The sequence below is a fragment of the Cervus elaphus genome, chromosome 21, assembly GCF_910594005.1.
Source record: "Cervus elaphus chromosome 21, mCerEla1.1, whole genome shotgun sequence".
Classification (NCBI taxonomy): Eukaryota; Metazoa; Chordata; class Mammalia; order Artiodactyla; family Cervidae; genus Cervus; species Cervus elaphus.
Window position 1 is genome coordinate 5,870,009 of NC_057835.1, and position 24,736 is coordinate 5,894,744.

The window sequence follows — 24,736 nt, forward strand, 5'->3', positions numbered from 1 at the left end:
TTGATGGTAGGTGTGTGGGTTTATTTCTGGGCTCTGTATTCTGTTCTATTGATCCATATGTCTGTTTTTGTGCCATTACTACTCTGTTTTGATCACTGTAGCTTTATAGTCTAGTCTGAAGTCTGGGAGAGTTATGCCTCCTGTTTTGTTCCTTTTTCTCAGACTGCTTTGGCAATTCTGGGTCTTTTATGGTTCCATATAAATTTTAGGATTACTAATTCTAGTTCTGTGAAAAAAATGTCATGGGTAATTTGATAGGGATTGCATTAAATCTGTTGATTGCTTTGGGTAGTATGGCCATTTTAACCAAATTAACTCTTTCAATTCAAGGGCATGCCTTTCCTTTTTTTTTTTTTTCATTTTAACAGTTTTTAAAGAAAGCTGTAGACAAGATGACTTTATTCCTGCATCTTCTCAATTGTTTCTTCCTTGTATTTGCCCTTTTTCTTTCCTACTTGGCGAGATTTGGCTTTACGTTTGAGGATCTTTTTGCGGTCTTTGTCCGGTTTTAGTCTGGTGATGACCACCTTGCTGGGGTGAATGTCCACATGGACATTGGTGCCACCAGCCTTCTCCCGCTGCACTCGTTCAGTGTAGATGCCGTATTTCTTCCTGTAAACCCGGACTGCTTTGTCGATTTGCTGCCCTTTGTGGTGCCCTCGTGCAACCTGAACTTCATCGTCCTTTCGGATGGGCATGGATTGAATGCTGTACTTCTGTCTTAGCTCTTTAGAAAGAGAAGACATAATTTTCCTGTGAATGTGGGAAGGCACATTGAAATGCCTTTTTTGATTCTTGCTTTGGTCAGAAGTCACAACAGGACTGAACTTCATTTTGGCCGCTGGCACTTCAGTGATGGCCACAGGAGGGAAGAGCACCTTTCCATCTCTGTAAACCACCTTCAGTTTCCTGTGTTACTGTTTCATAGTTCTCAGTGTATGTCTTTCACCTCCTTGGCCAGGTTTGTTCCTAAATATTTTATTTTTTTCTTGATGTGATGTTAAAAGGGACTTTTTTTTTTACTTTACCTTTCCAGTATTTCATTGTTAGTGTAAAGAAATGCAACAGGTTTCTGTATGTTAATTGTACTCTGTCACCTTGATGAATTTGTTTATCAGTTCTAGTGTTTTTGTGTGGACCCTTTAGGGCTTTGCATATACAGTATCATGTCATCTGCATATAATGGTAATTTTCCCTCTTCTCTTCCAATTGGGATATGTTTTTTCTTGTCTGACTGCTGTGGCTAGGATTTCCAGTACTATGTTGAATAGAAATGGTGACAGTGGGCATCCTTGTCTTGTTCCAGATTTTAGTGGGAAGATGTCTTATTAATATTTCTTTAAACATTCACACATAACTATTCTCTTGCCTGCATTATCTGGTAGTTTCAATAATCTGCAGTTCTTTGGGGTCTGTATCTGTTCTTTGCTGATTTTGTTAACCCTTGGTCAGTGAGATGCTGTCCTGTGTGCTTGGTGACTTCCTTAAGTTCACTGCTTTGATCTCATGATCCAGGGCCACCAGAGTCTAAGTAGGGGAAGCTTTCCTCCAGAGCGCTGTTATACCTGGGAGGTAGCACAAACCCGGGTCTTGGCTCTGCATGGGAGTCCCAGGCTCGGCTTTCCACCTCACTTTGGCCCAGGAGCTGGCAGCCCACTGCTGTGGAGCCACTGAGGGCACCTCTGCCCCTACAGGCTCCACAGCCCTGTCACCTGAGCGGACACCATAAAACAAACAGGTACCAACAGAAGCCCCCAAGTTGAGCTACTGTTTTGGAAATCCCAGACAGCTATAGGACCCACATAATTCAGTCAGGAGTTAATCTAGAGCAGACAGTTCCCATGAAGGGGCACCAAACCACAGCCTGGCCATGACAGATTTGGGTCCTGCAGCTGGACCCCAGAACTTGTGGCCAGGTTACATTACAGTCAGCTTTCAGTAACATGACCTCACTCAGCTTGTTATTGTAGAGATATGCAGAGTATCATCCCCAACAAAGACACCTCTCCCTTCCTATCTGGCAAGTAACATTTACAGGTGTCTGTAAAGCTGCTGTATTGTGATGTCTGAGATGTTAGATCATAAACAGTGACCACTTTTCAAAAGTGCTATGAACATTAAAAAAAACACCAAAAACAAACTTCTGATACATGGATAAACCTCAAAACTTAAGCACAGGGAAAAATACATAAAGAGTATAAATTATATCACTATTTATATAACATTTCAGAGCAAGCAGAATTATAGTGACAAAAACAACATTGTTGGTTGTTTCTAAGGATGAGGGGCCTAGGGAATCTTTCTGGATTGATGGAAATAGTCAGCATCTTGATAGTGTGGTAGTCATAAAGGTTAGAACAGGTTATATTTGTTATATAACCAAACACTTAAAAGCTGGCCATTACACCACATGTAAACTATACTCCAGGAAACCCCGGTGCTGTGAAAATGAAGTACAGCAGCTGCAGAGGCACATGTCAGCATCAAGTCTCCTTCCCCAGCCCCTTTCCTTTCTGCTGCTCCCGGAGGCGGTGGTAGACTTCAGGCCTGCACAGCCAGCTCACAGACCACAAGACAGTATTATCTTCCTGTGGGCCGTGGAGCACAGTGCACAAGCCTCGGGGTGCTGGGAAAAACTGAAGGGCATGCTACCCACCCTCCAGCCTTGTTTACTCAACTTTTACTCTATGTTCACCCCACAACAGGTTCACTCTGTGCCATGAACTCGCTGGTGCTGGATAAGGTGAAAGCTCAGGCGGAAGGCCCTGCCACACTGCGCACAGCGGAAGGGCTTCTCCCCGGTGTGGATCCTCTGGTGCCGGAAGAAGCCCGACAGGGCCCTGAAGGAGCGGCCGCACTCGCCGCATTCGTAGGGCTTCTCCCCAGTATGGATGCGCCGGTGCTCGCTGAGGAAGGAGCTGCGGCTGAAGGCACGCCCGCACTCCTGGCAGGCATAGGGCTTTTCCCCTGTGTGGACGCGCTGGTGCTGAATGAGGTTGGAGCTCTGGCTGAAGGCTTTCCCACACTCTTTGCATTCGTAGGGGTTCTCTCTGTGGTGAATCCTCTGGTGCCGGACGACGTTTGAGCTGTGGATGAAGGTTTTCCCACACTCGCTGCACTCGTAGAGCCGCTCCCCCGTGTGAATCCTCTGGTGCTTCATAGCGTCTGACCTCTGACTGAAGGACTTGCCACACTCAGCACATTCATACGGCTTCTCTCCTGTGTGGATCCTCTGGTGTCTGATGAGGTTGAAGCTCTGGCTGAAGGCTTTCCCACACTCCTTACAGACATAAGGCTTCTCCCCGTTGTGAATGCGCTGGTGCCTGACGACATGGGAGCTGTGGATGAAGGCTTTCCCACAGTCGCTGCACTCATAGGGCTTCTCCCCAGAGTGAATGCTCTGGTGCTTCACCACGTCTGAATAGCATTTGAAGCTCCTGTCGCAGGTGCTGCATCGGTAAGGCTGCCCTTTCCAGGGGCCTCTCCTGTTGACTGCAGATGCTGTGTTCAGGGTGACCTCTGACCTGGACACTCTGTCCTCATGAACAGCCGGTACCCGAGGGGAACCTCTGGGCCTCTCTGCAGCCTCCTTATTCCCACAAGGGTCTGGAAGCCCCAGTGTCCAGGAGGGACCCTGTAACAGTCCTGGCGTGGCCTCTCCATGGCCCCCTTCTTTCAGGACCACCTGCCGAGGCATCAGCCCTGCGCTCTGAGCCCCGTGCTCAGCTGCTGAAGCTGCACAGCAGGAAGCCCAGTGGCTTCCTTTCGATGCCTGGAAAGCTGGAAAAGAGGACAGAGATACACAACTCAGAAGAGAACTCGGCTAAGGACACACAGGTGGTGCTGGAGAGCTGTGTGCTGACAGAGCTGACAGCAAGATGCCTGTGATCCTGCCTGTCCTCGTCTTGCCCAGTTCTCCTCCACGTCTAACCCCTGTGGTCTCAGGATGAGGGACCAGGAGAGGGTGGTCAGGGTCCTTCCCTGAGACTCCAGAAAAGCCCAAGCCTCTAATCTCAGTCTGCCTGGTCTCAGGCCTGGGGACAGACCCTCAGTCAGGGTCTGGTGACTCCCTGGTTTGGCCACGTGGACTGGAGCCCAGAGAGCAGTCAGCAGCAGAGCAAGAGGAAGCAAAGCAGAGGTCCAGGAACACAGGGGCAAGCAGTGCTGATGGCACACGCTGGGATCCAGCCTCTTTCTCGGACCCTGGACTCCCCAAGACAACACTGTGGCCTTGACTGCCCCCATCCCCCAGCTCAAAGGGCAGAGTCCCCCACCCCCAGGTTGCTGGCATCCAAAATAAAGCAAACTTTACTTTCCATCACCCTTGCCTCTTTATTGGCTTTTGAGGGGGTAAGCAGCTGGACCCCACTTTTGGTCACACTGGTAGCAAGTTGGGAAAGCCAGGGAGGCTGCTCAATGCCCCAGAGCCACAGGCCACCTCCAGCAGAGAAGCCTCCATCCCAGAGCACCCATAGGGTGCTGCTGAGAAAGCTGGACAGCTGCATGTAAATCAGTGAAGTTAGAACATTCTCTAACACCATACACGAAAATAAACTCAAAATGGCCTATAGGCTCAGATCTAAGATGTGATACAATAAAACTCCTAGAAGAGAACACAGGCAAAATATTCTGACATAAACCATAGCAATGTTTTGTTATGTCAGTCTCCCAAGGCAGAAGAAATGAAAGCAAAAACAAATGGGACCTAATCAGACTTACAAACTTCTGCACAGCAAAGGAAACCATAAGCAAAACAAGCTACAGAAATGGGAGAAACTATTTGCAAGTGTTGCAACTGACAAGGACTTAACTTACAAAATATACAAACAGCTTATACAACTCAATAACAAAAAACCAGCTCAATCAAAAAATGGGCCGAAGACCTAAACAGACATTTCTCCAAAGAAGAAACACAGATACCCAACAGGCACATGAAAAGATGCTCAACACTGGTAATTATTAGAGAAATACAAACCAAAACTACAGTGAGGAACGACCTCACACTGGTCAAAATGACCATCACTAAAAAGTTTACAAATAACAAATGCTGGAGAGGGTGTGGAAAAAAGGGATCCTACACTGTTGACGGGAATGTAAACTGGTGCAGACATTATGGAAAATAGTATGGAGGTTCCTTTAAAAACTAAAAACAGAATTACCATATGATCCAGAAATCCCACTTCTGGACATATATCTGGAGAAAACTCAAACTCAAAAGGATACATGTACCCCAGTGTTCACAGCAGCACTGGGTTCACAATCAAGACATGCAAACAACCTAAATGTCCATCAACAGATGACAGGTGTGGTGCACACAGACAATGCAACAGTACTCAGCCACAAAGAATGAGATGATGCCATCTGCAGCAAACTGGATGGACCTAGACACTATCTTACTGGGTGAAGTAAGTCAGAGACAAATATATGATGTCACTTATATGTGGAATCTAAAAAACTGATAGAAATGAACTTATTTACAAAACAGAAACAGACTCACAGACCAAAAACAAATTTATGATTACCAAAGGGGAAAGGGAGAAGGAGCAAAGGGGGGAGGCATAAATTTGGAGTTTGGAATTAGCAGATGCAAAGTACTATATATAAAATATTGGTTAAAAAAAATAGAGGAAGTCAATATAAACAAAACTGGGATTGGCCAAATAGTTTATTCAAGTTTTTCTGTAACATCTTACCAAAAACCCAGATTATTTGGGCAACCCAATGGATAAACAAGGTCCTCCTGTATAACACAGGGAATTATATTCAATATCTTATAATAACATATAATCAAAAAGAACATGAGAAAGAATATACATATAACTGAATCACTCTGCTGTACATCTGAAACTAACAACATTGTAAATCAACTACAATTTAAAAAAAAACAAAATTCTTATTCTCAGAGGTATCCAGGTCGGGGTTCCAGAGAGACAGCGGGCTGCAGAGTGTGGCTAGGAGAAAAGACTCTGCACACCCAATGCAGGGGGCCCGGGTTTGACTCCTGGTCAGGGAACTAGACTCCGCCTGCCGCAACTGAGAGTTCACACACAGCAACTAAAAGATCTACAACTAAGACCCGGCACAGCTGGATGAGTGAATATTATGGAAAAAAAGTGTGGCCCGGAGAGCAAAGGACATGGGGTGCGGGGAGCACAAAGGCATGAAGGTGGGGCGCTGTGAGTGTCAGAAGCTGCCAGAGTCTAGTGACATCTCCACAGCCACCAGGCAGGTTGACAGGGAAGCTCCAACTCCTAAGCTGTCCTCACATCCCTGAGCTCAGGACAGCCTTCTGGACCGGGCCGCCCCACACCCTCACCTGTGCGTGTGTCCATCAGGGCAGCCCTCTCCGTAGTGGTCTGGAGACCCAGGCCGGGCTCTGTTTGCTGCTTCCTGCAGAAATGCCCACAGTGGGACCCCTGCCCGGGAGAAAGAGGAAAAAGGGAAGAAAATGACAGGGGGGATGTCAGAGCTCCTTCAGTGAAGGGAGGTTCAGAGCCTGCTCTCACTATCAACCAAGGTCCTGAATATGCAGAGACTCCAGAAACTAGTGGGAACTCTGTTTAGGCCACGCTAGCTCCCCTCACCCCAGCCTCCCAGCAGATGAGGAGCCCCGACCAATGAGGCAGCACCTGTCAGCTGCCTGCTGTGGTCTCAGATCCATGAGGGATGAAGGAGCACCTTTAAGCAGTCCTTGGGCTTCCCAGGTGGCGCTAGTGGTAAAGAACCCATCTGCCAGTGCAGGAGACATAAGAGATGCATGTTCGCTCCCTGGGGAAGATCCCCTGGAGGAGGGCATGGTAACCCACTCCAGTATTCTTGCCTGGAGAATCCCATGGATAGAGGAGCCTGGCAGGCTACGGTCACGGGGTCACAAAGAGACCTAGCACGCACACATGCATAAACGTCTGGAGACATTTCTATGTATTTAAATTTTTTCTTGATAAAGATCTGAATTTAAAACATGAAACCTAAAAAAATAAAAAGTCATCTGAATGGTGCAATTTTGAATTGAGGAATGCTTTTGCTAAGCGTGACACCAAAGGTGAAGTCTAACAGACTTAACTACACAGGACATTTAGAATAAAAAAACAGATGAAAAAAAAAAAAAAACACCAAAAAAACCAGGGGAGATACCTGCAACACAGATAAGGATTCATAACCTCAAGATATCTCACTATATATACATAAGAAAGCATGAAAAACTAGTAAAAGTTACGAGCAGGTAACCAGAGAAGAAAATAAACAAGCAGCCAATATATATATTTTAAACATAGGTCCCACATTGTTCCACGTTGTTGGCAATTAAAAATGAAATTTAAAATATGTTTCAGTCTAAAAGTAGCAAAGGCTTAAAAGCAGTGGCCCCTTAGGAGCATTGAGACAATTAGGGAAACAAGTACCTTCATGCACCGTTGGGAGAGGACAAGGTGCACCCCACTGCTGGTAATTCAACAATTTACAAAGGCCTTACAGGCAGACTGATTCCACTTGAGGGAACGGGTGAGGCTGTGCCGGGGCGTCACCCTGGGGCATGGAGGCTGTCCCGGGGCGTCACCCTTGGGGGGGTGGGGTGGGTGGAGGCTGTCCCGGGGCGTCACCCAGGGCGGGGAGGCTGTCCCGGACCGTCACCCTGGGCGGGGAGGCTGCCCCGGGCGTCACCCAGGGCGGGGGGAGGCTGTCCCGGGGCGTCACCCTGGGGGCGGGGGCTGTCCCGGGGCGTCACCCTGGGCGGGGGAGGCTCTCTCTGGCCCCGGCGAGGTTAGGGCCGCCCGCCGCCTCCGCTCTCCTCCGGGACGTGAGCCTTCTCACAAGCGGAGCCCGGGACAGACAAGAGCCCCCGTACCCGGCTCCCGGGGCCCGTCTCGGTCTCCTGCCCCTGCGCGGCGAGGCGTCCGCACCCCGCCCTCTCGCCGCCGAGCCCCAGGCTCGTCCGCACTCACCCGGAGCCCCTCCGCTCGCGGGAAGCAGCGCCCTCCCCGGCGGCGCACGCAGTTCCGGTGACGCTCTGGGCTCCAGAAGCCCGGCACTCGGCTGCCCTGGGGGACGCGGGCGGCCTCCGGAGCCACGGGGACGGTTGACCTGCCTGCGCGAGTCCGGGCCGGGCTCCCTAGCTTTTGCGTGCACGACCCTCGGCGGTTGTCCGGCCTCTTTCACATTCACCGCTCCTGCCCCTACTGGGCTTCCCTCCGCAGACCTCAGGGACGCCTCCCGGGCCCTCCTTTTCCCGCGCGAGCCCTCCCCGCCTGCCCCGTGGCCTCCACCGGGTCAGGGTCCGCGGCCGGGGTCGTCACTCCGGATGGTGACCTTGCTGACTGCGCAGTGGGCGAAGGCACGGACGGAGAAGGCCGGCGCTCGTGGAGAAAGCGGGGAGCGCCTGGTGGAAGAGGCAGGCAGAGCCGGAGAGACCCCTGGGCCGCCCTCCCCACGGAGATCCGCCGAGGGCAGGGCGCCAGAACCTCACGGCGGCTGGTCCTGGCAGGCGGACCCCCTCTTCCCGCCTGCCCTGTGTCCCCGGGCCTGCCTCCCCGCTGGTCCGCAGCGAGCACACACTTGAGGGGTTTACGATCTCACGGTGTCCTTAGGTTGCACGAGCAGGGGCACAGCCTGGCGGGGCCCTTCCTGGCGTCTCTCCTACGTCGAGGCGAGGTGTTGGCCACTGGGGTCTCCCATGCTGGCTCAGGAGCCTGTGGGCAGGATTAAGGACCGGAGGGCAGGCGTTCTCTAAGCTCCATAGGCGACGTGGGGCTGCAGCTGTGGGGTCGTGTGCCGAGTGGATCGACACAGGGTCTTGTGTTGAACCCTGGCCAAGAAACCTTTCCAGCGTCAGCCTCAGACACAGGTCTGGGCCTGGGTGAGGGGTGTCCTGTGCCCAGCGTGGCCCTGTGCTGTCTCTCCATGCTCCGGGCACTTTCCTTTAGACGCTCCTGTATTGCTTCTCAGCCACCCCATCCTAACACCTTTTGGGACCCCCCACAGCACAGAGAGCCTTTGAAATGACCCAGGCCCCTGGCACTATCCCTCTGCTCTGTTCTGGCAGCCGCCCCACACTCTCAGCCCACTCAGCACCCAGGCCCAGTGGGCGGCCAGCAGCAGGCCTCCCCTCCCTCAGCCCGTCGCTGGCCCCTAGCCTTCACCCCTTCTCCAGTCTTGCTGCTTCCTCCAGCTCTTCCTGCTGTGAAACCAGTCACCAGTCCTTGACCTTGCCCGGCTGGCTCCTGCCTTGCTCTGAGCCTTGGCCCATTCCCTTCCCCTCCCTCATCACTGGACACAGGCCATGCCTCTCCCGCTGGAATCCTGCAACAATGTGTCCTCTGGGTGTCACTTGTAGTGACATGGTGTCCACCAACTCGTCATTGGCTACATTTTGATCACATGGTCACTGCTGTCTAGTTTTCTGACTGTGGGCACCATGTTTCCCCTGCAACGAATAAACCATCTCTGGGGAGAAAAGAAAGGCTGAGGAACTGCTCACACTCCTAAGGAGACATCGCAACCAGAGACAAGACGTGACCCCACTGGATACTGGGTTGGAAGGAAAATACCATGGACAGGGTGAGAGGCTCCACTTGGCTGGGTGTTGTGTCAGTGTTCAGTTACCCGAACTTGGTACCTGCACTGTGGGTCTGTAAGAGAACATCCCTGAGTGTAGGAAACACACACTAAAGGGTTATGGGGCTAAGAGGCATAATGGATGCAATCCATTCTAAAAAGACTTGGGGAAAAAAGAATTTGTATAGATATAAAAAGTTAAAAGGTATGGTTCTGCCATGTGATGTGAACTAGTGTTATTTCTTTCTACTTGTCTGCATTTCCCAAGTTTTCTACAAAATATTCTGTTTATATAATAGGGAAAATGGGCTTTGTCAAGTTTTATCAAAAAAGTGAAGTCCTAAAAAAAAAAAAAGCGAAGTCCTGAGAAACAGAGCTTGTGGATGACCTTGTAGAAATGGGTTAAGTCTGTCTCTTCTGCAGGCGCCAGAGGAGACCATCAGCCGCACACTGAGGCCGACGCTGCTGTCCCAGGACGCAGGTGGTGGAGGCTGTCCTCCTCCAGACGTCCCCACGGGGTCCCATCATGTGTCTGTCGCTTCCACAACCAGGTGCCAGAGCGAGCTTTCTCATTTGGGCTTTAGCGACAGCTTCCTCATGGGATATGCACTGGTTTTTCTTCCCCAGCAGGATCAGGGGTGCCTCTGGGGGGCCTGTTTGCTTCTGCTTGGGACCCCTTCTTTGTGGGGAGTGCCCCTCCCCTCTCTTCCTTAGATCATTCTGGAACCAATACCACCAGCTTCCCCAGGATGGGCCTGTGACCTGACTCTCTATGGTTTGCACAGCAGCGGGGGGAGACAGGGCTGTGTCCTCTGCAGCCTGGGCTGAGATGGTGTCAGACCTGAGCAGTTGGAGCCTGAGGCCACAGGGGCCTGCAGAGACAAGAGGTGGGCAGGGGACAGAGACCTCCCTGACCACCAGAAAACTCAGATTCCTGGGGTTCCAGTAGCAATCCCCTGACCCCATGTGCTACCCGAGCCAGTGTCACTTGCTCTGTGAATGGGTAAGGGGTCCACTTGGCTTCCAGGTCCAGGCTCTGGGCCCCAGAGAGCTGGCCAGTGCCCAGAGGAGTGAAGGGGCTTCAGTGCTGCCAGGGCTGGGCCAGCCCAAGGCAGGGAAAGCTGAACTCAGCCTGGCCTGTGGCCCCAACCACACCCGGGTCTGTTCCTCCACTCACATCCCCTGGGGAACAGTGCAAATCCCTCTCCTGCCTGCCCTCAGCCACACTCTCCTTGGAGAGCCCTGCCCTGGGTCCATCACCTCTTCTGACATTAACAACCGAGAGAGAGAGAGAGAGAAACCTGGTCAGCTCTGCCCACCTTCCACCTTCCAGGGCCCAGTCAGTGGAACAGGCACTACTGGAACACTGCTGCTGGTCACTGCAGGTGCAGGACACAGAGATGAACAAAGCCCCCTGGCTTTCCCAATTCCCTTTTACTGCCCAGAGCGCTGGAGCCTGCAGACCTGCCACGGTGCTGGGGTGGGGTGGGGGGGCAGGCAGATGGGTGGTGGCGGGGGATGAAGGAGCTAAGTACAGAGGACAGGCTTTCTGGTGGGCAGCTGGGCAGCAAAAGCGCCAGGAGGGGAGGGAACAGGTGGTTTGGAGCCCCACCAACTGCCTAGATGTTACCTTTTGGGGCTCAGAAACAGCTTCAGAACATGAGGGCAGAGGGCAGAATACAGATATAAGCCACGTGGCCCAAAGGGCAGAGGCTGGACCATCGCCAGCATCCAAAGTACCTGCAGCCGGCTACTCTTCCAGCCCTGGACTCCCCGTCGTCCCCGGGGGCCCCTCTGAACACTCTCCCAGAATCTCCAACAAACGGGGCTCCCTGCACCTGTCTCCCACCAGCCCATCCTCAGGAGCCTGTGTCTGAGGCATTTCCTGCATCAGTAAACACTGAATACACGCCAAACCGCGCACTGCATTATTTATGTGTAACATTGTAAAAATCATAAAGCACATGTAAAAATGAAAACATCTCAAAAATTGACCTAAAAACTAGAAATAAGATTCAAGACACATCCTAGGGGAAAACCTGCAATATTCTGGAGGACCACTCTTCCCAAAAGAAATACTCCAACCACGCAAACCCGATCTCCCGCACCAGAACCTTCGCTCCCACTACACACCAAGTAGACACGGGGCCTCGCCTGAAAACATGACCGTCCCGCCACGGCCGCCATTTCTCAACTATGTTCTCCAAGCCAGGGACTATGCACTGCATTATTGGACCAGCTCCATGACCAAAAAGGACCCACGAGGCTGAAAACACAGTACAAACCTCAAAATACAGTGAAGAGTTGATCCAGCTAGACTGCGATTCGGCGCCCCCGCACCGTCGGCGCCAGCAAATTTTGGGTAAAGAAAAGAGTTCGTCGTCCGCGCATATGCAAAGCCCACTGGCCGCTTGAAGGGTGTGTACCGCAGTGCTCTTTCCCATTCCCTGACCCCTGGTCTAGGCCTTTCTCAGGGCTGCCATTAGGGGGACCACGGAGCTCATTTCAACAGCATATTTGTCAGATCTACCTGCGAGTGAAAGGGCGCTGCCACCTTGCAGCGACCCCCCGTCCCGCTTGCCAGGGGGAGCCAGTGGGACTCTGTTCGCACTGTTACCGGGTGGCCCAGGGGGCAGTGAAGGCCTGGCAGGGCTGCGGGCGAGGGAGCCAGCGCAGGCGTCTTAACCGGGGTGCAGGTGCCCGGCCCAGCTTCAGGGTGCATCTGAGCGCAGCTCTCCCCACGCCTGCACCAAACCACCGCAGGCGTCCGCAGCGTCCCCCAGCGCCTTCCGGTGCAGGGTCACCTCGGTGCAGCAGAGGCCCCAGCGCGCCACCCCGCCACTGGCTGCCTCGGTTCCCTCTGTGTCATGGACCTACCTGCTCTGGCTCAGGTGCGAGTTCAGAGGAAGGACCTGCTCACTCAGCACAGCGAAAGGCTTCTCCGCGGTGTGGACCCTCTGGTGCCGGAAGAAATCCGACAGGGCCCTGAGGATGCCGCTGCACTCAGAGACTTTTCCTTGGTGTGGATACGCGGGTGCTCGCTGAGGAAGGCACTAATGCTGAAGGCGCCGCGCACTCCTGGCAGGCATACCGCTCCTCCCCGGGGTGGCCCTGCTGGTGCTGAGTGAGGCTGGAGCTCTGGCTGAAGGAAGGGCCGCACTGCGGACACGCAAAGGGCTTCTCGCTGCTGTGGAACTGCGGGGGCTGCGTGATCTGGGAGCTGTGCACAAAGGCTTTCCCGCGCTGGGTACAGGAGATGGTTTCTTGCCAGTGTGGATCCTCTGGTCCGATGTCCACCTGAAAACCCTCCTGCACGCACTGGCCGCACTGGTGAGGCTTCTCCCCACCTGGAAGCTTCTGCCACTCCAGGCTTTGGTCCACACAGGGAGGCCTTGCGGCCCACAGGCCAGTGGAGAGCTGGTTCCCGGGCCGGGGCTCCCCACGCCTGCTAGATTTGGAGTGGCTCAAACGGCAGGACTCTCCACTCCCAGCCTCCCTCTTGTGCGGTTTCCTTGGCAGGTCACAGGCTGGTGGTGAGGCTGGCTTTGCTTCTGGTCTCAAGGTCTTGGTTCCTCTCCTCCTCCTGCCCCTGCTGCGGGCAGGTCTCCTATGGCAGCCCTGCCAGCTGGGAACCCTGATGGCTTCTGCACAGTCCGGTAGGTCCCTGGCCCCGCCGCCGGAGACTTGAGACTTGTCCCCCGGACACACTGGGGTTCTGCCTCCTCTGGGGTTTCCTGCCCTGGAATCTCCTCATCACTCTGAGCTGAAGCCAGAAGGGGAGGCAGCAGATGACAGCAGCCTCTGAACCGGAGTGTGCAGAGACCTGGGGAAGGCGCGTCATCTCGTTTAATTCGGGGAACAAGGGAATTAAACCCCGTGTCTGGGGTGGAGTTACGCAGGGATCAAGGTTAGGGGGAGGAAGTGTGTGAGAAGGGAACAAACTCCCAAAATATTATTATTTTTTTCATCTTGTTTCTTTCTTTTCAAAAAATGTTTTTCGACATGTTATTTTGTATTGGGGTATAGCCTATTAACAATGTGATAGTTTCAGGTGGACAGCAAAGCGACTTAGCCATACATATACAGGTATTAACTTTCTCCCAAACTCCCCTCGCATCCGGGCTGCCACATAACATCAAGCAGGATTCCCTGTGCTGTTCAGTAGGTCTTTGCTGTTTATCCATTTCAAATATAAGGAGAAGGTAATGGCAACCCACTCCAGTACTCTTGCCTGGAAAATCCCATGGATGGAGGAGCCTAGTAGGCTGCAGTCCATGGGGTCTCGAAGTGTTGGACACGACTGAGTGACTTCACTTTCATGCATTGGAGAAGGAAATGGCAACCCACTCCAGTATTCTTGCCTGGAGAATCCCAGGGACAGGGAAGCCTGGTGGGCTGCCGTCTATGGGGTCGCACAGAGTTGGACACAACTGAAGCGACTTAGCAGCAGCAGCAGCATTTCAAATATAACAGTGTGTACAAGTGGATCTCCAACTCACTACCTGTCTCCACCCCTCCCCACCCCCGGCAATGTCCTTAAAGAAACAGAAATCTGGGAGCCCTCCTAACCACTTCTGGTCTGGGGCTGCCTGATTCCAAATGATTTTTGCTCAAATAAACTTTTAAAATTAAAACAAAAAAAAAATTAAAAGATCTGTTAAAACCTGTCCTGCTTGAGGACTAGCCTTCAGTTTCCCCTGAGACCCGGAATCTGGCTGATCCTTGGGACGAGGCGGCAGGGCAGCGGGGAGGAGATTGGGCCGCACACTGAATGACAGATGCCGAGGTCAGGACTCTGGCCAAAGGGACACAGCCCGGCGCTCGAAAGGGGAGTACCGTGTCACTGGGTCCCCCCTCCAGAAGAGGAGAGCCTGGCCTGGTGCCCTTGGCAGACGGAGTGGGAGGTGAGGTCACAGCGGGTGACGTCGTGCTGATCCGTAGAGAGGTTTCAGGGAAACACACCCCAGCGGCGCGGATGGGGCCGTGCCTGGGGCCTCCCCGCAGGGGCACAGCGGCCCGGGCTTCACAAGCTCCGCCCGCACACTCCCAGACGAGCTTCTTCCAAAGCGAAACCCGGCCTCTCCCGGGATTGTCAACTCTTCCAGCGGACTCCCGAAAATGAGGAAGAGGGAGAAGCATGATTTGGGAACCTGGCCTGCGGCCGTCGGGTCCCTGGGCCCACCGGGCCGGGGGCGCCCTCTTGGCGCGCGGACGCAGCTCTGCAGTTGGGGGTCGTGCGGACTGTGGGAGAAAGGCCCGCGGGGGCCGGCCGTGACACCGCGTCCACCGCCAGCTGGGCCGCAGGGCCGAGGGACCCGCAGCGCCCGCGGGAGCCGGAAGCGCGCGCCGCGCCCACAACGAGCCCCGCCCCGCGCCGCCAGCACTTCCCGGAGCTCTCAGAAGCTCGCGGGGCCCGCGGGGGACCCGGCCCGGGACAGAGGTCTCCGGAGAGGAAACCCCGGGAGCCGCTAGGCTGAGCCTGCGAGACTCGGGGCAGTGGACCTGCGCCCGGACTGGCGCGCTTCCCTGGAGCTGTCCGAGGTGCTGGGTAGCAACTCGCAGTGGGGCCTCGGCGAAGCGGGCGGTGAGGCAGATACAGAGCCTGGGAGGGAAAGGGCAAGGAGGCTCGGCGCGTAGGGCCCTGAGCGCGGTAGGAGAGACTCTGGAAAGCAAGCAAGCAAGGGACAGCACCCAACTCGTGACTCCAGAAGACTCTGGTGGAGGGGGTGGGAGGCGGAGGCGAGTTCTGGGTTGTTGGGGCGGCCCACGGGAGGAAGGGCGCGTGCGGGCTCGGTCTGAGGTGAGAACGTTACTGTCCGCTGCTGAGGCAAGTCCACGAACCCAGCGCTTAGTAAAGAACCGCAGACGCAAGGAAATGGCCCCTAGCATGACCACCACCTTCAAATCCTGAGGGCTCTTCCTCTGCTGAGTACAGCCAGGCTATGACAGGCCCAGAGGGCAGAACTGGGAGGGCTGGCGCTGGAGGGCAGACCCTGGCCTCAGCCAGGCAGTCCAGCGGTGCTGGCCTCCTTCCAGATGGTGTCTGAGTAGGGCTGGGACCGTCACCTATGCATAAACACCTGCTTTGAGGGGCTGGGTGAGCCCATAGGCCACCAAGCCTGGCACACTGTCAACATCACTGGGGGTGTTGGAGCTAAATCCAGACTCCCTTGCCCCACCACAGGTCTACTGAATCTGTCTTCCCTGATGTGGGGTCTGGGAATGTTTTTCAGCAAGCTCTGACCCTGGCCTTGGAGATGCTCCTTTCTCAGGAGTCTGGGTCCATCCTAACCCCTCGTCCAGTTCAGACTTATGAGATACTGAGGTAGCCCCATATGGAATGATGCATTGCAACTGACAAAGATAAGCACATGGACAATAACGGTATTGAAAATGTGGGCAGAGGAACTTGTGGTTCTGTCTGCTCATCTCAGCATCCTGCCACCAGCCACCGGTGTGACTTTGAATCAGGCTGAATGGCAATCTCCAAGCCCATCTCCCTGGTTAGAGCCCCTAGCCCAGGGATGGACAGTAAGTGGCCTAAGACCCCAGCAGAACCCTTCTCTGGAATGTTTCCCTTCCCCTCTAGTGTGTAAAATAGAAGCAATAGATCTGGGGCTCCTTTGAGCTCTAGTCTGTGTCCCAGAGAGAGAGAACACCCATAGCAGGAGGAATGAGGCCAACTCTACAGCATCAAGTATGATCTTATCCTTGCTGATGATTAATTTTACGTATCAACTGGACTGGGCCACACGGTGTCCAGATATTTGGTCAAACATTATTCTGGGTGAGATGGTCATCTGAGTCAGTAGACTGAGTAAAGTGCTGGGGCTGCTCACCCTCACGTGTGTGGGTCGCAGCCGATCAGCTGAGACTGAATAGGACAAAAAGGCCGAGTAACAGTGAACTTCTCCTTCCTGACTGTTGAACTGAGGTATCAGTCTTGTTCTGCCTTTGAACGTGGACTGAAACACTGCATTTTCCTGGGTCCTAGGCCTGCCTGCTTCCAGACTGGAGCTACACCATTGATGCTCCTGGGTCTCCAGCAGCACCCCTGCAGGTCTTGGGGCATCTCAGCCTCCGTAACCTCAGGAGCCAATTCCTAACCTACCCGTCTCTCCAACTGCCTCTGCTTCTCTGGAGAGCCCTAATATATCTTTTTTTCCTAATTAGAAAACAAATTTGGAGAGATTAACTTGTCTAACCTTACAGTTAAGTGTAGAGTTGGGCTTTAGATTCCAGTCGGTTTTCATAGCCAGCATGGTACACTGCTTCTATTCGTGTAAAAATAAAAACCCCTGTATCCAACTGAAATCTTCAGGTTTAGGTCCATTTCTGTTATTTACTGACCCACATGCACATGCAATCTGCACCACCCCCTGCACAGAGCCCAAGACGGTGATGAAGTCAGCTCCTGGGCCTCCTCTTGTCTCCATTAAGTACAAAAAATTTATTCGGGACATGGCATGTGATGCCGGCTGTGCCAACCAGGAGGGTGTGCAGGCTGGAGCCCGCCGCGGGAATGCCGCCTCGACCCCAGGCTGCTACCCAGCATCCCCAGCGCCCGCTACTCCCGGTAGTGGACCCTCTGGTGCTGGATGAGCTGGGAACTCTGGCCGAAGGCCTTGCCGCAGGCGCCACAGGCAAAGGGCTTCTCGCCCGTGTGGGTCCGCAGGTGCCGGAAGAAGTGCGAGCGGCCGCGGAAGGCCTTGCCGCAGTCGGGGCACTCGTAGGGCTTCTCGCCCGTGTGGATGCGCTGGTGCTCAATGAGCACCGAGCTCCAGATGAAGGCCTTGCCGCACTGGCTGCAGGCGTATGGCTTCTCGCCCGTGTGCAGCCGCTGGTGCCGCACCAGGTTGGAGCTCTGGCTGAAGGCCTGGCCGCACTCACCGCACTCGTAAGGCTTCTCCCCGTTGTGGATGCGCAGGTGCTGCGTGAAGTGCGAGCTGTGGCTGAAGGCGCGGCCGCACTGGCCGCACTCATAGGGCTTCTCGCCCGTGTGGATGCGGTGGTGTTGGATGAAGCCCGACCAGCCACGGAAGCGCTTGCCGCACTCGTGGCAGGCGTAGGGCTTCTCGCCCGTGTGGATGCGCTGGTGCTTCAGCAGGAGTGAGTTGTACTTGAAGCTCTTGCCGCAGGCCTCGCACCTGTGCAGCTTCCCTCCCCGCAGGCCGCCCTGCTGGGTCCCGAGGCCCGAGCCCCGACTCAGGCTGCCTGCCAGCTCGGCCGTGCGCCCCGGGCTGCCCTCTGTCCCAGAGGCTCCCTGCGACCCGAGCCAGGTGCCTCTCTTCTGGGAACGGGGCCCGGCCCTCGGTGGCTGGCCTGCTGGCCGCTCCGGGCTGGGCTCCTGCCCAAAGCGGCCCCCAACCCCGGATCTGCGGGGAAGGCTCCTCAGCAGGGTCCTCAGCACGCCCCCAGCCTGGTGCACCTCGTCTTCAGCACCGTGCGGGCGGGGAGACGACGGGGCCTGCTCTGGCTCCGACTCCGAACCTGAAGAGAGAAGCAGGAGAGGCGGATGGCTCTCAGCGGCCGTCCCTCACGGGGGGCTCTCAGCCCTGCGGCCCAGCTGGCGGTGGACGCGGTGTCACGGCCGGCCCCCGCGGGCCTTTCTCCCACAGTCTGCACGACCCCCAACTGCGCCATGGTGGGAACGGATGGGACCTGCGTGGACTGCTCAGAGGTGGGGCAGACAGGAGGTTCAGACTCGGAGCCAAACAGAAAAGCCCCTGCTCCCGAGGCTACTGCCCTGCAGGGGCGAGGCTTCCAGTTGGGAAGCCAGCAGCTGCCGCTCTGTTCTCCCTGAGGAGGCGCCTCTCCAGGCCCCTGAGCTGCTTCACGGACCCCCAGGGGACACCACAAGGGCTCCCCTGGGGGAGAGGCGGGGCAGGGTGAGGCGGCAGAGACACGGAGGGGCTGAGCGCCTGGGTGGGTGAAGCCAGGTTCAGGCCTTGGGGAGAAGGGGATGGGGCCAGAGCTTGATTTAGGGGGCAAACGGAGGGGGGGGGATACACTGGGGGAAGGGGGGCCAGGACAACTCCCTGAGCGCTGGTCTGGGGTGGCAGCGATGCTGGGGCAGACGCTAGCAGGACAGGCGGGGGCTACAGGGGCCTGGGCAGCACTCACAGCTCAGATAGTGGAGGCAACAGGATGGGTGTCAGTGGGTACAGGCTGTGGGGGACGGAAGTGCTCTGAGCCAGGGAAGAGAGGGGCCTGGGGGCCTGGCTGTGTGGTGGGCACACGGCCCTGGTGCGGCCTACTCACTCACCTGACCAGCAGGTGTCTCTGCAGATCCGGGCCTCCACCATGTCCTGGAAGTCCAGGTCCGATGGCCCCGCCCCCTGTGGGGGCCCAGAGGGCACCTCAGGGCTGCCGCTGGGGAAGCCTGGGGGTCACAGGGGGCCTGAGCTCATCTCCTCTCCTCTGGAGGCTCCTGAGAGCCGTAAAGGGTTGGATTGTTCAGGAGACGGGTGTGTGAGGGGCCCCAAGACACCACGTGGCTGCACTGCAGTGGGGGAGGTTGGGGAGGGGGCCGGGCCTGGAGCGCCGGCAGCTCTGGGCTGCTGCCCTCAGCCGCTGTCACTCAACCACCCAAGCCTGGGGCTGGCCGGGCATCCCGCTAGGTGGGCAGCCTGCTCATACGGCCGCATCCTGACACAGCCTTTCACAGTGCTCAGCGCTGTGCCCCCCTACGCTGGGCACCTCCAGGGTGGCTGTGATGGAAGGGTTACAGCTTGGCCTGAAGGCAGGCCACTCTTAACTACCAACAGTGACAGGCCTGCTCGACCCTGGCCGCGGCCCCCAGGCCTGAGGCTTAAGTGGACAGCGCACTACTGTGGCTGGTGCTCCAGGGGGAAAGCAGTGGGGTGGTTTTTTGGCTCAAAGTTTTCCTCGTAAAACAGCCCAGAAAGTGCATTGTTGGGCCTGGACACACTTGCAGGAGAAGAGCAGAGGGGTGGGGTTGGCCACTGGGCACCTGGAGTTGTCTCAGGCGCCAGGCCAAGTGCACCTCTACAAAGACTGCCTCCTGGCCAGGGGCCCCTCCCTCCTCCAGCCGTGAGCCCCAGGGGTCCAGCCCTCTGCCTGCAGGGCATTACTCCCTGAGGGACTGCGCCAGGGCCGCTGCCCAGCCCAGTGGAGCTGGGCGTGGCTCCACTTTAGTCTCTGGAAGCAGCAATCAAAGAGGGGCCGCGCCCTGCCCTGCACCTGCACTGCCTCCCCCAGCATCCCTGCCAGGGATCAGGCCCCGTCCCCTCGGCCCATGCTGCTCCCTGCCCCACTCCAGCTGACCAGGGCTTCCCGTCTAAGGACACCCTCTGGCCTTCCCTGGCGTCCATCACTGTGCTCAGCTGTAGGTTCAGAAATGGTCCTTGAGGTGAGGCAGGGTGGGTGTGGGGGGGTCACTGGGCTCAGGCCTGCCAGGGTGGATTCCCCGAATGCTCTTTCTGGCCCATCTCACCAACTTGGACCTGGGAGTTGGGAGGCTGGGGCTCCAGAAGTCCTGGCCTCGCTGGCTGGAGGGCTCTGGGCAGGTTGCTGAGATGCTGGGCTCTTTCCTGCAGGGGCCTCTGTGGACCCCTGAAGAGCTAAGCCTCAGCAGCAGAGGAAAGGCTCGACAGCCTGAGGGGTTCTCTCTGCCCTGGAAAACAGCCTGGATGCAGTGGGGAGGGGTGAAGCCCCACTCCCTCCTATTGGGCAACCCTCAGGCACCTCAGGGCACCTGGACATGGCTCAGAGCACCCAAGACCAGCCTCTGGGCCTGTGCTGCCCGTGGCTGGGCGAGATTAGGTCGGGGCAGCCCTGCTCGGCAGGGGCTTGGGGACCAGCTTTCTTATCCTCAGGACAGCCCCTCCTGAGTCCTGTGTCCTGCTGGTCTGCCTCCTCGGGGAGAAGCTATGGTGCGCTGGGCCCGCAAGGGCATCGAGGTCAAGTGCTCGAGTCAGGCTGTGGGGTCTGGCTTCTGCTGGTCTCCACAGGGTCAGGTCTGGGCTTCCAGGTCCCCATCAGATATGTGGCAACAGGAGGTCCTACTCGCCAGGCTGGTGTGAGGGTGACATGAGGAGCTTGAGGTGAAGTGCAGGCCCCCAGGGGCAGTGTGGGGGCCCTGAAACCACTGTGTGGGCAGAGGCAGCTGGCTCTGCCAGCCCCACACAGGTGTGTGCCCGGGAGGCAGGGTCTGGGCTCCTTGAGGACAGCACCCAGCTCCACACCCACTGCACGTGCCCCAGCCCGGCCGTCACAGGGCATGCTAGAAGCTCCTACTCCAGTCCTCAGCTGACCCATTATCTCTGACTGCGTGTGACCTCAGGCCGCCCCCTCGACCTCTGTGGGCCTTACTGTCCTTGTGTGCTAGTGCCCACCCCTGGCTTCCTCTGGTCCCACACAGAGCCCTCAGCACACAGCTGCCACCCAGCATAGCTGGTGCTCAGCCCATCTCAGCTGCCATAACATCACTTGCTATAATGCCAGGACCTGCTAAGAGTGAGAACCCTGGGCACAGAGTGGGCCCTGGGCACACTGCCAGCTCTTTAGGACAGCGGCACAGGCTCAGACTTGCCCTGAGAGCAATGGAACACATCTGGGCCCCCATCCAGCTGTCACCAGCATATCTGTGTCCTCCACTGTGAGAGGAGTGAGGCCAGGCCTCCTGTGGAACGTGGGACAGGGAAGGAAGCCCCGGACTCTGATGACTGAGTGTGAGCAGGGCCCGGGGCACCACACGCCACAGGGCTGGGGCATCCTCCCCAACCAGCTGTTGGCTATTTCTACACGTGGACACCCCCAGATCCTGCTGGGGGCTGGAGCAAGGTTGGTGGCTCCATCCCCACAGGGGTCCCCACCCAAACCAGCTTGCCCAGATCTCTAGACATTATTTCCTGGCGTGGGAGCAAAGGCTGGGAGAGACAAGGTGACTTGCTTCTGTCACACAGGCCTGGCCATCAAGGCTGCTTTTTTCGCAGCACTGATCCCTTAAAGAAACACAGTCCAGGGGACTGTCCCCTAGGGAGCTACTGCTCACACAGCTCAGCCCAAAGCTCAACCACCACTGCCCAAGTCCCAGCCCAAGTACCAGGGTGCAGGAGCCCCAGTGCCCAGCAAGCTGCCTGCCCGCAGTGATGGTGCAGGGAGGCAAGTACCATGTTGATGACCGTGGAGGTGAAGTTGGGCTTCATGGTGGTGGGCTCCAGGTGTCCCGGGTGACTCGAAACTGACCGGGGACAGGACATGAGGGGGCTCCTGACCATCCCCCAGGGCCGCCATCTTCCCCCAAGGCCTGCTGAAGGAGTGCACACCGGGGACCTGGGAAAATGAAAACCATGGCAGGATGAGGGGGTGAGAGGGATGTGCCAGGGGTGGGGGGTGGCAATCAGCCACAGACGGAGCCTCCCTCCCGGGGTAAGGAATACCAAGAGGTAACCTGTGGGCCAGTGTTGGAGCTGTTAGTCCCCCCAGGTGCACAGGTGCAAGAGCAGAATGTTCTCCCAACCCAAGGCCTTGCCCACGGAGAGAAGCAGGCTGTTCTTCCAGAAAAACCTGTCACAGCTAGGGGCCGCTGGCTCTGGGGAAGACAAAAACTGAACCCTGCCTGCTGGAGCATGAACATTCCAGGTTAACTCTCAAGGAGATTCTTCCAGAGAGGAAACCCTCCACGGAGCCCTCAGAGGCCGCAGACCTGGCCCCAGCACACCCCGGTGCTCAGTCTCCTCCGGGTCAAAAACACCCTCCTTTAATCTGCTTTGCAACAACAGCTTGGACCAAGGGGAGAGTTCTTCTTTCACACTTTAATGAAGTAGAAGGTCTTATGTGGGGGTGAAAAAGGGGCAGGGGAAGGACCAAAGTTAACGTACATCCAGCAATGGTGCAGACAGTACCCGCTTCAAGGAGGCGGGGAGGCAGCCGCCACAGGGCTCCTCGGGGTCAGCCCCCACCAGATCTCAGCCCCTAATGATGGCAAAGGTCACCGGCAGCTAGGTAAACTGTCACAGGGCAGGGCTGCAGTCCTGAACCTGGGTGCAGGTTCTCATCCCCGCTAAGACCCGTAGTTAATGTCCGGGGAACTTACCCGGGCAAAGGCACGGCCACCCCTACCCGGGCTGTCTAAGGGGAGGTGGCAGTCACACATGGACGCAAACCCTCCACCTCCACGCTGCTGTGACAGGCTGAAGGCGGAGGGGACACAAACAGCCCTGGCCCGGGCGCGAACCTTGCCTACTCTCTCTTCCCCAGCTTGGAGCCTGTGCCCCGTGGGAAAGGGCCCGAACTCCGGGCGCCTCGCAGCAGAGCAGGCAGCCCGGGCTGCGTCCGGCCACCGACCTCGGGCCAGAGGCGGCTCTGAGCTTCTTTCACGTCTGCAGAGTGGGGTCGCCACAGCTCCCGTCCCTGGGGTTCCGGGAGCGTGGGGAGGCGCCTCGCAAATGGGCACCCGCGACCGTTCGGGGACAGTGTGCCCGCTGAGGACCCCACCCCCGGTCGAGGCCAAGGTCGCGGCGGCTGCGGGGGCGGGGCCCAGCCCGCGGGGACGACGCACGAGAGCCAGGGGGGCTAGGCGCCCTGGCAGCCTCCACCACCGCTGCCCGGTACCCACTCACCTTCCGAGCCGGAGGTGGCCGCCCGGGCGCCGGCCGGAAGTGCACCCGCGCCCCGCCCCGCCCGGCCGCGCGTACTTCCGGGACGCTCTGGGTGCTGGGAGGACCACTGCCTCGGTGACCTCGCGGGGCGGTGGGCGGGGCACCGCGGTGGGAGGGGAGTTCCTTAACCTGTGCGGCGCCGGCCGGAGGCCGGTGGACCTGGACCGCTGCCGAGGGGGGCTGCCCCACAAGTATCTTTGGCCTTTGATCACGGGAGCCCGCAGCCTGTCGAGGTCAGTCGCCCCAGGTTCGTCTGCTGAGCTCTCAGTCCCCGGTTGCACACGCTTCCAGAGCAGCGCGCGCCTGGCAGGGATGGCTCACACATATTCTACAAGCACAGTTCTTATAGCCACTGGAGTGCTCCTGTCCGCAAGAAGAAAAGTTCCACCCAAAGCATCCTCGGGGGTATCTCTTTCCCTAGCATGGACGGCCATCATTTGCTAGGGAACTTGCTGAAGACAGTCCTCCTCTCTTTTTGGGGTGTCTCAAATGCCCCCTAAACTACCCTGCCATTGAAGTGTGTTCCCAAACTTTAGGTCCTGAGGAGTGTTACAGATTTTCCCATAACCTTTTCGTGGAATTCTTCCTGAATTTCCTGATGTTCACTAAGTCTCCTTCTCAGTCCGGATCTTACAGCCAGAAAGAGAAGTGGACTCACTCTCTCGTTGGGAAAAGCAACAGCTGAAAGAGGACTCCATGAACATCCATGTCCAGCGGAATTGCTTCCCCATGGCCACCTCTGAGTCTGGGCAGGTACAGGACAGAAGACAGCAAGAGAGGAGCCACAGCCGCAGGCCTGAGGGTTTCATCAGGGAGGAGGAGACATCTGGTCCCAGGTGGCTGCCATGGCAGCAGAGAAACTGGATGGCCAGGGACATGTGAAGGACCAAGTGTGTGGGGAGGGGCCTTCCTTGGTGGGTGGTGAGACCAGGATGAGAACTGAGAAAGAGGCTGAAGCACACTTGGGGCTGGAGAAAAAGGTGCCTGAGCAGCTGACTCCTGCCCCAGGCTCGAGGCGAGGCCCAGCCCTGCAGGTCCTGGAAGGTGCCCCTGCCCCCTCTGCCGGGCCTGGTGCCAGGTCCTGGGTCACAGGCTGGGGCACAGTGTGGGACAGGGCAGGTCCCTGACTCCAGAGCAAGCTGGACAGTGTCTTAGAGTCAGTTTGGAGCCTGGATTTCCTTCTTCTTGTACCAGGAGCCACCAAACGTCCTGAGCAGGGAGTGAAGAGCGCATTTAAGGTCGGTTCAGGGCAGTGGGGAGGCAGGAGAGAAGGGAGAGATGGGCGAGGTGGAGAGGAGGCTGGGGGAGGGCGTGCGGGGGACAGAACTGACCGTACCCGCTGCTGGTTGGGATGTGGGCGTGAGGACACCTTAGGGTTCTGGCTGGAGTGTGGCTGGTGGCTGCTTCCAGAGATGGGAGATGGCTGGGGAGGGGGGGGCTGGTGATGAGTGTGCACACAACCCTCCAGTGTGCCCTCCCTGATGGTGGACAGAGGTGGCCGTGGGCTGGACTTTCACGTGTCCTCTTCTTCATTCTGTCCTGCTCCTTGTTTCAGAGGGATG

At 56.7% G+C, this 24,736-nt stretch overlaps 2 protein-coding genes across 2 annotated transcripts; both read right to left on the reverse strand.

Annotated features, from left to right (window-relative positions):
* Window positions 1-206: 206 nt before the first annotated feature.
* LOC122679278 (60S ribosomal protein L26-like) lies at window positions 207-1,990 on the reverse strand. Its single transcript, XM_043879808.1, has one exon. It carries the CDS (start codon window positions 831-833, stop codon window positions 399-401), a length of 435 nt encoding a protein of 144 aa, XP_043735743.1. The 5' UTR covers window positions 834-1,990; the 3' UTR covers window positions 207-398.
* A 151-nt stretch (window positions 1,991-2,141) lies between these two features.
* Window positions 2,142-23,128, reverse strand: GLI4 (GLI family zinc finger 4). Its single transcript, XM_043880535.1, has 14 exons — window positions 21,965-23,128; window positions 21,684-21,846; window positions 18,815-18,931; window positions 17,121-18,039; window positions 14,732-15,151; window positions 12,641-12,919; window positions 12,427-12,546; window positions 12,080-12,201; window positions 10,869-10,928; window positions 8,457-8,577; window positions 8,292-8,374; window positions 7,941-8,083; window positions 6,317-6,416; window positions 2,142-3,780 (listed from the first exon to the last, which is right to left on the reverse strand). The coding sequence occupies exons 1-14, from the start codon at window positions 22,148-22,150 to the stop codon at window positions 2,708-2,710; spliced, it is 3,906 nt and encodes a 1,301-aa protein (XP_043736470.1). The 5' UTR covers window positions 22,151-23,128; the 3' UTR covers window positions 2,142-2,707.
* Window positions 23,129-24,736: the final 1,608 nt, after the last annotated feature.

What these genes read in the sequence shown, in the direction of transcription:
- GLI4 (XM_043880535.1), bottom strand. Translation starts at nt 22,150, where the DNA reads ATGTTCATGCTCCAGCAGGCAGGGTTCAGTTTTTGTCTTCCCCAGAGC. An exon ending in CCAGGACCAGCCGCCGTGAG is followed by an intron (nt 8,375 to 8,456) that starts GTTCTGGCGCCC and finishes CTCTTCCACCAG; the next exon opens with GCGCTCCCCGCTTTCTCCAC. An exon ending in CAGCAAGGTCACCATCCGGA is followed by an intron (nt 8,084 to 8,291) that starts GTGACGACCCCG and finishes GGACTCGCGCAG; the next exon opens with GCAGGTCAACCGTCCCCGTG.
- LOC122679278 (XM_043879808.1), bottom strand. Translation starts at nt 833, where the DNA reads ATGAAGTTCAGTCCTGTTGTGACTTCTGACCAAAGCAAGAATCAAAAA.